The following is a 12,399-nucleotide window of genomic DNA, read 5'->3' on the forward strand; positions in this document are numbered from 1 at the left end:
ATTGAGTGTGTAGTCATGTGCACCGGTGTGTCTCTGTAAAAGAATAGAGTTGTGCAAGTGTGTGTTTGTACTAAAGAGGTCTGAATCTACTAAATCTACTTCTTTTAAGTTGGCACTCAATGCATGTTCTTTTTGTTGCTTTTTAACCATATTGTACTTTTATCCCCAGAAGTCCCCAATAGCGCATATTTATTTCTCAGTTCCGAGACGCACATAATTGGCACGTAGGTATTCAAGCAGTTTGACAGACATTGACTTTGTAAAACCACTGTCAACTCAGTGTGAAATGTGAAATGTTGATAATTGTTGTTCACATGAAGAAAAGTTTTTTCAAACTGGTTAGGTTTACTCGTAGTCATGGAGCTCATACAAAAGCTCAAGTGTTCCTTCTGTCTGCATTTGAGATCTGAAAGCACAAATGAGCTCAGTGTCTTTTTGTATTCATGCCAAGTTTGAATTACATGTTTCTTTGTATTTGGCCAACATCTCAAAAGTGTAAAAAGCTACAATGGAAAAGCATGTTGGGCTGAACAAGGAACACCCATACAGTTAAAACCAGATGTTTACATACATTGACTGAAAAGGAACATAACCTTACTTTTAGAGTGTTTTTCTTGCATTTTTCAAAGTAAACATACAGTTTATATAGTACCGGTAGATTTTTCTTTTAGTCCACACAATGCTCTTCTTTTATGATCCCTTCTATTTTGTAAAGTACACCAGTCCCTATCAAAGCAAAAAAAAATCACAAAATGAGTTTGCCGTTCCATACTTCACAGCTCCTTCTCCGCGGGCGTATCTTGTTTCCTCCCCAATCAGCCTGGCCAGATATGTCTATATTTGGAGATACTGGGTGGTTTTTAGAACCCCCTTTAGGGTGGTACAAGTCAAACTCTGGGTATTGCTCACAAGTCATATGATTGTCAGCAGATAGCATTGTTGATTTACTTCAACAGCAACATCTTTATATCTGCAACTAGACCATAAGTGTTGGTTTTTATCAGTTGTGGTGGAAGAATGCATACATAGTCTACTGGACAGGCAAACCCACAATGAACAAATAGACTAAGAGATTTTAAAGAAACTGATTGCCCAACAGTACATGCGTAAAATAAAATCACTAGAGCGTCGCCCGCTGCTCTTTGCACATTCACGACACTCAGACGCTTCCCCTCTTCCCCCACATTGTTCCTGCCTACGTTCACGCCCACTTAGTGAGGAACACAACGCCAATAGAAACACACCCATTTTGGCTAGAACCGGGCCAATATTAACCGATATTAACCGGCTAGAGACTTGACAATGGAGAAGGGACTCAGAGATGATGTTCTTAGACTTGTAAGCTTCAAGCCCTTCAAGTTTACTTTCATCAGAATATAAGGACATGTCTCCAAAAATGTATCTCTTTTTACTGCAGTGCATTTCGAAATTGTAATCAAGCTTTCTTTCTATGTTGCTTTCTGAGTAAAAGCTTCTTCCTTGCTGAGTGGGCTTCCAGTGCAAGTTTTTTGTCACTTTGCAGAGTGACACTCTTTTAACACCATCTGACAGCATCTTGACAATCTGTTTTGCTTTTGTTCTGGATTTTGATTTGCACAACTTGAAATTGCGCCTAAAGATCAACCAGTCTTGTGGAGGTTCACAGTTCTCCTCCTGAGTTCTTGCTGCATCACCACAAACACACTGCTTTGGTGTTGCCTGATACAGCCATGAATGGGCCTCCATTTAACTAAAATTCTGTGAATTAACCAATCAAATACTTACAGAGTAATGGTGTCATCATCTGAGACTTACCAATTTTTTATAAAGTTAACTTAGTGTATATAAATTTCTGATTGATGTATTATACAGTGCACCCTACTTGCAGCTTGTAGCTCATCTTCATGGACAACTGACACATAGAGGTTTGCTTTGCCTTTTCAAAAGTTCAGTGTTATTTAGAGGTTTGTAAATATGAAAACAAAAATGTTTGGTCACTGGATATGACTTTCTTTGTAAAAAATTTAAAAAAAACATAACCCTGAAAGTAGTTGTTTGAAATTTGTCTCAAAGATCTGTCACAAATATTACTGTTTTTAATTTATTTCTTTGAAATCCCCTCACTTATTGTATTGCTTTACTTTTGGACTGTCATTAAAATATTTGAAGTTGAATTTGAATGGATTAAACTCACAATTTAGGCAATGGTTTTGTGAATTCAACAATGCATTCAGGATGCTTCTATATTTTTATAATTTTCTTTCACAGCCATTGGAGTTTCTGAGCTCAATGATTTTCTGTTATTCAGAGCTTTTTGTGTGTTTTTAAGTTTTATTTCAGGGAATGTTTAAGATTTATGAAAACACATAAACTTACTGAGGGTATTTTCTATTTTTAGGGGCTACGCAGTGGCCAGCAGCAGTGACGACAGAATGAACGAACCTCCCACGTCTCTTGGTCTTGTGCCTCATCAGGTTAGAGACACACAAACCCACGCACACTCATCCACTTTATTACGAGGACGAGAGAACTCTGCTTTGAACAGGATGGACACATGTATAACATCCTTGATTAGACAGGATATAAAAGAGGAATAATATAATAAAATATTTTTTTATGTGTCCATGTGTGGGTAAATCCAGCAGCAAAGTGGCATGCAAATGGAAACCACAAAGATGCACAGAAATAAATATTCCCCCTTTCCTGTCAGCATACTTTCATATAAGGGACACTAGAGCCCACAAAAGACCCCCTGGAGGGAAAACAAAAAAAAAAACAATAGTGACACAAACTTTTTGTTCTTGATTATAAAATCAATGAAGTTAGGCAATATATTTCAAAGTCATATTAATCTGTATGTGACTTTGAAATACAGGTTCAAACAGCTGAATAAATGAATATGAAATAGGCACACCTGATATGTACGTATGTGTATAGATGTTGTTGAAGAAGCCAAAAATACTCAATAAAAAATTTAAACAGACTTCATTTCATAAATAATTTATATGTTTGAATTTTTGACCTGTATGAATGACATACATATATCAGTATGTTTAAAATAAGAAGTAATTATCTTATGTTTTCAAATGAAAAAGCTTTAATCTCCACTGAATGAAGTGAGAGACTGAATGGTGGTGAAACATGCTCTGTTCAGTTGAAACAGCATATTTCTCTTAATATAACATCTTAATTAAAGCAACATGTTTCAGTGTGGTACTCATTAGCACATTCACATTTGTCGGCCCTCATTATATTTTAACATCTTTCGTTCCTCACAATGGACACGACTTTATGTTGGGTCATTTCAATGGTTAGTTAAAATGTTATAAATAGAAAGATCAAACACAACTCAAGATCGTTAATGAGCTGACTCCTTGTGCCTCAAAGCCATAATGATTAAGACGTGGAAGCCCGTTTACTGACAGTGAAAGACATTTTACTATGATGTACAGCCTTCGGCACCTTATCTAAAGCTACTTAGGCTTCGCGCCGCGGGGACCAGAACCTTTTCTCACTCTGCTCCCCAACTCTGAAACCTTCAGACATTCACGAAATTTACTCTCCCTACTTTCAAATCACAACTGAAAGCTCATCTGTTCCCATTAGGCTTTTTTTGTAAGCTCTTGCTTTGTTTCCTTTTTTTTCTATAAAATTGTTTTTCAGTATATTCATGAATAGATAGATTTTTTTGTGTTGTAACGTGTCCTTTTGTGTCCTGAAATGTGCAAAAAAAAACAGAGCATTATTTTTATTAACCTTACTTGATTTTTAATGAAAATCTTAAGTATCTATCAATGTGACCAATTAAAGTTAGATCATGGTTCAAAATTTACTAAATTCAAATGAGACTTTATAAAATATGCTATTTCCCATGCCTAGTATTCTTTCCAGAATAAATAAAATGTATTAGTTAACCAAATGTTGCATCCTGACTGTGATTCAGTATTTTATGTAACTGTACTGTAAAATGAGCCCAAACCATCACACCTTCACTGCCAAATTTGAAGACATGAGTCTTTGTGCTCATGTCTTCAAATTTTTTTCAAAAATGCCACAGAACTCATTTTGTCTTGTCTTATTTTATTTTTATTTTTATTTTTTTCAAATGTGCAATGTTATAAGTCTGAATGATACTGTTCTTTTAGGAGAGAAAAGCCTTTCCAATGGCAGCCTTGATATATTGGCAATAATTGAACGTCACCATTTACAATCACTAATATCTAAAGAGCATAAGTAAGGATTTAATATACATCTCCTGAATTTTCAAGAGTTCCTGCAGGCTGAGGTTTATCTGAACACAGTTTGTCCTTCAAATGGTTATCTTGGGTCTCTAAGTCAGTCAGGAGAGGATTTCGAAGTAGAAACTACTTATAAACTTGGTTTGTATGATTTGTCAAGTCTTTGCTTCAACCTTGGCTCTAATACAAACATTTTTCCCTCTTTCTAGCACTAGAGTGTCGATATTGATTTAGTTTCATACATACTGATGACTGTTGAGGTGGCGCTATTAATGAACAGAGCCAAACGAGATTGAAGATCAAGGGAAGGACATTTAGAGTGACTGTGCTTGTCAGAATATACACACACATGCTCTTCTTTCCCTTCGGTCTGTTCAGATATGCTATAAACTTGGTGGCTTGTATTTTGTGTTTCCAGTGTTAAAACTCAACATGAGTTAAATACACAATATTTTATATTGTCGCTTATCAGATAGTTTTTATTTCATATTTAGTCTTAAAATCAATACATAGTTAAACAAAACAAACTAATAGCTCTCTTATTATTTAGAAGGAGCCTAAAAATTGGCTGAAATCATAATTAAATACTCAATACTGAGCCACTAAATATGGAGATTGGATGATTTGGTGCCAACCAAACTATGTTCTTGGCTAACTGAGTGCTGCGTCTCACCAACTCCATTTGTATCATCATCATTATTCATCATCCTGGGAATATGAATCCCTGCCATTTGCTTTGACACCTTTGGTGCTCAGGGTTTTTCTGGCAAATAACCCAAAGGAAAGTGGCTTTCAAATGCGACTGTGTATGTGTGTGCAGATAGAGATGATTGTTATCAAAAAGAAGAGGTGCCAAAGAAAATATGCCTGGGAGCGTCGCTGAGTAATCCTTGAGTATTAGAATATGTATTAAGCCTGACAAACGGTGAATATTCAGACGAGGCCGCTTATCCTTTTTTTCTGTGGTGCCACAGTGACAGCTTGTGGCGGTTTTAGAAATTAAACACTGTTTATATCTCAAATTACAAATATTTTTAGCTCAGTTTTTCTTTTACTGCTTATCATTTTTTGCCACCGGTAGTTTGGAACTTATTTAAGTACCAGGTAGCTGTTTAGCAACTGCAACTTCCTTTCAAATTTTATTTTTCATCATGAATATTGCTTCCCATGGTGGTTTGCTAAAGGTCATATTGATAAGCGAGAAAGCTGTTAGGAAATGGGCTTAAAAAACATACGGAGCCCAAATAAATGTGTTGTTTGTAATGTGTAAGGAAGGTAACATCTCAGGTTTGTGCTGTTTTGTTCAATCAGAACTCCATATCTACTGGAAATGTGATTTCTGAACCACAATACCTGTCCAGTACCTGCTACTCAACAATATTTAAATAAGACAGACAGGCAAAAATTATTTAACTGAAAATATGTTTAAAGAAAGCAGATTAAATCTGATTGGAGCTGAGAAAGCCATTTTCAGTAATAAGAAAATTAATTATCCGTACTAATTAACTAAGCTGATGCTTAGTTAGCTGGGAAAGTTGAATCTCTCCCAGCTAATGTAGAGAACTGATTAAAAATTTAGTTTAACGCTCAATGTCCCACACTAGTAATTGAGCTTAATTATTAATCAATGTTTTTATCTCATTTCCTTAATTGGATCATTTTTATATTGATAAAAATGTAGAAATCCAAATTCTTCTTTAGATTTATGTTTTATGAACTACATATGTATTTTGGCCCCAAGTGCCTTAGTCATTATAGCATCTTGCGAGATTATTCATACCTTTTGAACTTTTTTGCCTACCTATTATAAAGTTACAACCTCAAACTTCAAGGGATTATTGTGATTCTATGTGATAGACCAAGGCAAAGTAGCATATGTTGTGAAGAAGAAGGTTTTTAAATAAAAACTTTTAACATTCTACAGTATAGTCCAGTGCAAGAAATCAAATAAGTAAATCCTCAAAGTAATCTGATTAGTGAATGGTGACTACTTGTCTCCAGTTTAGTCTATGTTTTATCCGGCTGTGAATATCTCAGATGTTTGTTGGAGAATAAACAGCATAATGAAGAACCAGGAACACATCACACTAACCAGAGATGAAATTGAATGTAGGGCCAGCTTCTCAAACTTTCTAAGCCCTGAACATGTCATGGAACATTTTTTAATACATTTTGCATAAGTGGAAAGAGTTCAAATTCAACTTATAACTTATAAGTATGCTGAAGCCTGCTTTACCAAAACATTCCTACTGCTTGAACCTTTTTAGACAGAAAATAGCAGAGTAGCCAGGTGTCTGTACTTCACCTTCCGTCATGCAGTGGATGTGTGTCCAGCATGTGCTGTCTGTGAAGGCTCTGCAGGTTTACATATTTTAATTCTTATCCCACCCACCCATTAGTCTGACTCACTTGTCCACTCACCCTTTCATCATTTATGACTTGTTTGCTCTGCAAACTCGCCTTTTAGATTAATACTGGATTTAGTGACTGTTATTGCAGTCAAATTGACAGTCCTACAATCTTTTTTTTTGTCACTTCTAATTTTCACTGAATATGCCTTTGCAATACAAATGACCAGAAATGAATAGATGCAGAGGATAAGAAATTAATGAAAAATATTTTCAAGAAGACTGTTGTTCAAATGTGATAAGCTGATGTTTCTTCTTTATGTATCGTACCAATGATAATCACCATTATAATACTGGTGATTACAAATAGCACAGACTTTAAGATGTACAGTACATCCTAATATTATTCACTTCAGTTCAGTTGAATAGCATTTTCTCCATTAGTAGATTCAAAGGAGGATAAATTGGACTTCATTCTGTGCTTTCAAGAAACCAGGAGTCTCTCATTTAAACATTTTAAAGATTTTTCATTCTTCTGTTTGATTTGGATGCTTGTTAATTCTTTTTTCTTTTTGTCGTCCTTGAATTTCATGATTGCTGCATGCTTAGCAGCATTTGGTTAGACAAGAAGGAAAGAATGAAAGGAAAGCAGAAAAGAGAAAGAGGCAGGCTCAAACATATTTACAACAAAGAACCAGAATGTGTAGGTTATGTCATTGATATTTAAAAAGCATAACAGAAATAGTCCAAAATCAAAATATGCCTACAGGCATTGGTTTATCTTGATATAATGTTTTAATAAAAGTTATTGGTGTATATCTAGATCGTTATTAGACAAAGATAACCTGAGTAAGCCATTCTAAAATAGCAGTTAGTCCTTTCAAGCCAAAGTCTGTCTTTGATATCTGTTTCTGTCACCAAACAGCAACTGGAAGCGCATCTTTTCTGTTATCCTGGAGGAATTTTGGCCTAATCTCCAGAACTACACTGCTCAAAAAAATAAAGGGAACACTTAAACAGGTGTTTCACACTTAAAGTGTTCCCTTTATTTTTTTCAGCAGTATATTTTATTGCAGCCAGATTTGAGGGGTAAAATCATGCAGCAGCACTTCATTTGTATTTAAATATGAACTTTGACTAGACTGCTCCAAAGCGTTCAATTTATGCTCTTTAAGCTATGTACAAGTGAACTTCCTGCAAATCACTGTTCCACATCCATTGTGTTATTTTTAGCCCACAGTTGTATTTACCTTGAAATAGCGCCACCTATTTAACTAAAGCTCCTCCTTAGAGCTGCAGTCTCCAGCCAAGCTCATAGTAGAGAAAAGTTAACAAAATAATAAAATTATTTATTAATGATCTAATTTCTAATTCAAATAATTTTTTGCACCAATTTATCACAAAAATGTATATAATGTATAGAGCTAAAAAAAATAATAATTTACTAACTGTTGTGCACACTCCACTTGAATTGTCTCGTTTTTTGTTCTTTGATTGCTATAAATGTATATTTTTTTCAAAACTTATCAATTAATCACATTAAGAAAACTTTAATTTCAATAGAGACCAAAGTAATTATGATTTTGACATTTTCCCTGACTGGTTGTATTTGTTTGAAATTGGCTTTTCATACATCTGGCAAAGGCTCCTGGCGCTTTCTCTGCCAACTCAATTAAACGAGTCGATTTACAGCGCAGAAGGTATTGGTTTTAATTATTAATAATAAAAGTATTTAATCTCTTCTCATTTTTGTTATTTACATTTAATTTTGAAAGAGGATCTCTGATTGGAAGCTGCTATTCTTTGCAGTGTAAAAAAGATACCAATTAGGTGGAAAAAAGCTTATAGAAAATAGTACACTATAAAGATTGCTGCTACTTATCTTTCCAACAGCAGAGGGAGCTCTCTTCCTTGCTGTGAAACGCAAAAAACACGTTCTCAAAGTTTTTATATCAAGTCTGTTTTCACTACATTACATTGTGTTTTATTTTAATTGTAAGAAAGGAGATTCCCAGATTCAAACATTTATTTTCTTGGCTTATCATCAAAAACTTAATTTTTCTCTCATTTATTCCAAGTGCCTTATTTAGTTAGATTGATTGACTTTGTGTTTTTTTTCCCCCCTATTCTACAGATCCGAGGCTTTCTGTCCAGGTTTGACAACGTGCTGCCTGCCAGCCTGGCCTTCGACAAATGCACTGCCTGCTCACCCGTTGTAAGTGGCACTGTTGGTTTTTTTTTCTGTAGCTCAAATTGTAAGGTTGTTAAACGTGGCTTAATGTAGAAAAAAAAAAGAATTGTAGATGCAAAGATCCTGATATTTTTATCAGGTCACATTCTGTTACTATGGGACAACAATGTTTTGAAACACAAATTGCAGTCGTAGCAAAAATTGGAGGGGATTCCCAGCTCTCCCATTTCCACATTGTTAAGTCAGTGTAGCTGTGTTGAAATGTTGTTCCTTGAGGAATACTAAAGAGACGCACACAGGAAAGCTGGTAAAACCATCTGGTAACAATCAGGCAGCAGTTGCTCACTGATGTCAGAAAGTGTCGTACGCTCCCACCACTGCTGTGTGTGTATGGGTGAGTGTGTAGGAGTGAATGTGTGTAGATGGGTTGTAGCAGACTACAGATAGTCTAAATCTGCCAAATAGGGGTGGGAAAATTTACTCTTTGTGCTTTTTACTGTTTTACCATTGGTCTGTGTGGTTAGGTGTAAAAACGTGTGAGAGTTCTGCAAGAGGAATGGACAATTTAGGGACGGGGACAATTTAGAAAAAAAGTCTGGAGAGAGTGATGGGTGGTGGTGGTGAGGTTGTTACAAGCAGAGGAAATGTAGTACTGAAAAAGGGTGTTGTGATGAGTAGAGGGCTGGTTTGCCTCTTTCTCTCCCCCAATTTCAATGCGCTCTTTGTGTCGATAAAGAGGTCATAAAGCCCCAGATCTATCACTTTCATGTGAAGACAGAGAGAAACTAAGAGATGGAGGGGGGCAGGGAGTTGGCTCGCTTCAGCTCCAAAACTTTTCTCCACCTACGCTTAGTGAAAAAAAAAAAAAAAAGGATGGCGTTCCAGCCTATCTTAAGGTGTCATGTTTCTGCCTGTGTGACTGATGAGATTATTTGGTCTGCACAGAGCTGCTCAGATGGTCTGATAGGTTTTGGGTAGAAACTATAGGCATAGAATAATGGACATAAGTAAGACAGGACAGATCTTTTGGTAAGGCGGGGATAAAGGTTTTTAAGTAAATATGTTTTAATCCCACCCACACATCTTCAGCCTCTCTGTTTTGCATTTGCTTATCTGCCTTTCACTCTTTTCTTTTCAGCCTACTCCAGTTTCACTTCTCCTTCTTCCCCTTTTCCTCGCTTCCTGCTCTTCCTCCCCCATATCTCTCCTCTCTTTTGTGTGCCCCTGTGTCCATATATCGGTGTGCTCCCTTTAATGGCGTTGGTGAGAGTGTGTGTGTTGGTCTTTGTCTTCACTCTGGATTTGTGTGTGTATTTCTGCTGCAGTCAGCTGTGTGCTGCCAGGTCACTATGGAAACAAAACAATTCAGCCTCTGTCTGGGCTGGAGCGGTTCCTGTAGAGTTGGGGCTTTTCATTCTGTTTGTGTGTGGGGGTGTGTATGTGTGTGTTTTCTAACTCTTGTGGGGCTGGAAGCCAATAAAACTACACGCCAAAGAGTAAATCTCAGCTGACGTGGCATTGTCTAAAACCATGCCAGACATCTCTTACTACTGCTATTTGGACACAACAAAATGTGCCACCACTATTAGTGGGAAGCTTTATTCTGCACAATGATTTGCATTTTTCTTTGTAAAATTCCTACACTTGAACTATGACTTATAGTTAAAAAAAAGCCTTGAAAATACCAATGTAAGTTGAGCTCTATATTGAATCTTTGACTTTCCGATGCACCATCAAAGAAGTTGACTTCAGATCTCTACTAAAACCTTTAGACACGTTTGCTGAAAGTATTCAAAATACTTGTCCTACTTCCTGGTATAATTGAGAATGTGTCTCTCTTCTAAGAGAAATATTTTTAGGAAAAATGTTTTTCTTTTCTTCAACGCTAATATGATCACTCACTGTTCACATTTCAAAAGAAATATATTTTCAAAGAAGTTACGTGAATGATCCAGGATTCCTGAAACACTTGAAAGCTGAATAGGTGTTACAGCACTTTGCACCAATCTTATCGTTGAATAACGTGAATAAGAGAGTAGATGTTGTTGTTGAGCTCGTATATCTTATTTATGCAATAAAAGCAGCAAAAATGCTTTTTTAAATTGAAAATATTGCTTTTGTGTCAATATTTGTTTTTTTGATTAAAATGTGATTAGTTGCAATTAATTAACTATAGACATTAGTTGCCATTTTTAATAATGGCAATTAACTTGATAGAAAATGTTAATTGAATACTACCACTAATTCAGATTTACATTATTAATATGAAGACACGAGTCACTTGGTCTTATTTGGCTATTAAGATTCAGGGTTGTACTTTTGATTATTATCAGTTATGACTCTTGGCTAAGGTTAAGTATTACCTTCCTTTATAAAATTATTCGAGAAACTTTCTTGTGCTTTTATAGTCAGCATTAATTATAATGCCTTATGTATTTGGATAGACCATTAAGTTCTTAATTATTTGCAGCTACTGAAGAGTACTAACACCATTCCTTTAACAAGAACAGGACAAATGAGATCATAAATCAACTCAAACTTGGCAGCTTCCTGTCTATGACAAAGCAGATGATTCCCGACATAAAAACATGCTGGAACATGAATAACCTAGCACAGCAGAAAATTCAATATCTTCCATTCAAATTATATTTTGTGTTTGTCTGGCATGCGGGGTGTACAGATGTGATAGCCGTGCAGTGTTGGAACGTGGGGGTACATGAGTCATATACTTCACCATGTGGAGTTCACCCCACCTACCGGGCAGTTGCATGGAAGAAAATAAGAAATATGATGATCAAACACTGAGTTCTGGCTAATAATCTTTAATGCATCTACAAAGTACTGTCATTGTTATAGATATTTACTTACTTTTATGACTTGTTGCAGATACTCTACGAGCTGCTTGTAATACTATCACTCTTCTTGTGAATCCACCATATATATCATATATATACCATATATATATTGTGCTGTTTTGTGTAGAAACAACCCCTTGGAAATAAATTCACAAACCACCCGCTGCAGATGTATCAAATTTGTTGGTCCTTCTGAGTCCCTAACTTTGTGCTTAACTGTTTTTGCCCGAAGATGTGAAATCCCTTTTTATTGTGCATTTTTTCACATAGATATTAAAGTTAATGTTTAAGTGCAGAATGACTTGATCGCTAAATCATCAAAGGAAATCTGTGTGCTTATCTGTGGCTTCATCAGCGACATTTTAACAAAGTTGGTTTCTGCTGTTGAAGTCTCAAATAGCAGGGTCCATCTGTGGAAGTGGAGAATCAAAGAAATGGAAGATGGAGGAAAGAAAAGAGAGGTTGAAAAGGTGAATGAGGGGAACATCACTGTGTATTGTGAGTGGTGTGTCTGGCTCTGGGACCAGACGCCAGGTTGAGTCTGCAAAACACACAAATGCACGCACACGTGCACGCACACATAAAGGCAGTTCTGAGCACAGTGTGCAGATGTCTCAAACAGTGGTAACTCTACACCTGCAGAGGAGGCTCCGTAGGCGTCTATGAAAGGCTTGTCCAGTCTTAGGAAGGTAGTCGAAAGGGCAGAGGATGCGTGCGCTTGTGTGTGCGTGTCTGGATGTGTGTATACTGAAGCAGTGGTGTGGGAATTTGAAGTCGGTCCTGATGAT

General features: G+C 36.2%; 1 protein-coding gene across 3 annotated transcripts in view; it reads left to right on the forward strand.

The window, feature by feature from the left end:
* The window catches only part of atg7 (autophagy related 7), a 70,622-nt gene that overhangs the window by 23,698 nt on the left and 34,525 nt on the right, over window positions 1-12,399 (forward strand). For all 3 annotated transcript variants that reach the window (XM_023353401.1, XM_023353402.1, XM_023353400.1), the window contains exons 16-17: window positions 2,378-2,453; window positions 8,700-8,780. In XM_023353401.1, the coding sequence (XP_023209169.1) occupies window positions 2,378-2,453; window positions 8,700-8,780 (157 nt within the window). The remainder of the gene's footprint in view (window positions 1-2,377; window positions 2,454-8,699; window positions 8,781-12,399) is intronic.

Source organism: Xiphophorus maculatus, chromosome 20 (assembly GCF_002775205.1).
Source record: "Xiphophorus maculatus strain JP 163 A chromosome 20, X_maculatus-5.0-male, whole genome shotgun sequence".
In the NCBI taxonomy this organism is placed as follows: Eukaryota; Metazoa; Chordata; class Actinopteri; order Cyprinodontiformes; family Poeciliidae; genus Xiphophorus; species Xiphophorus maculatus.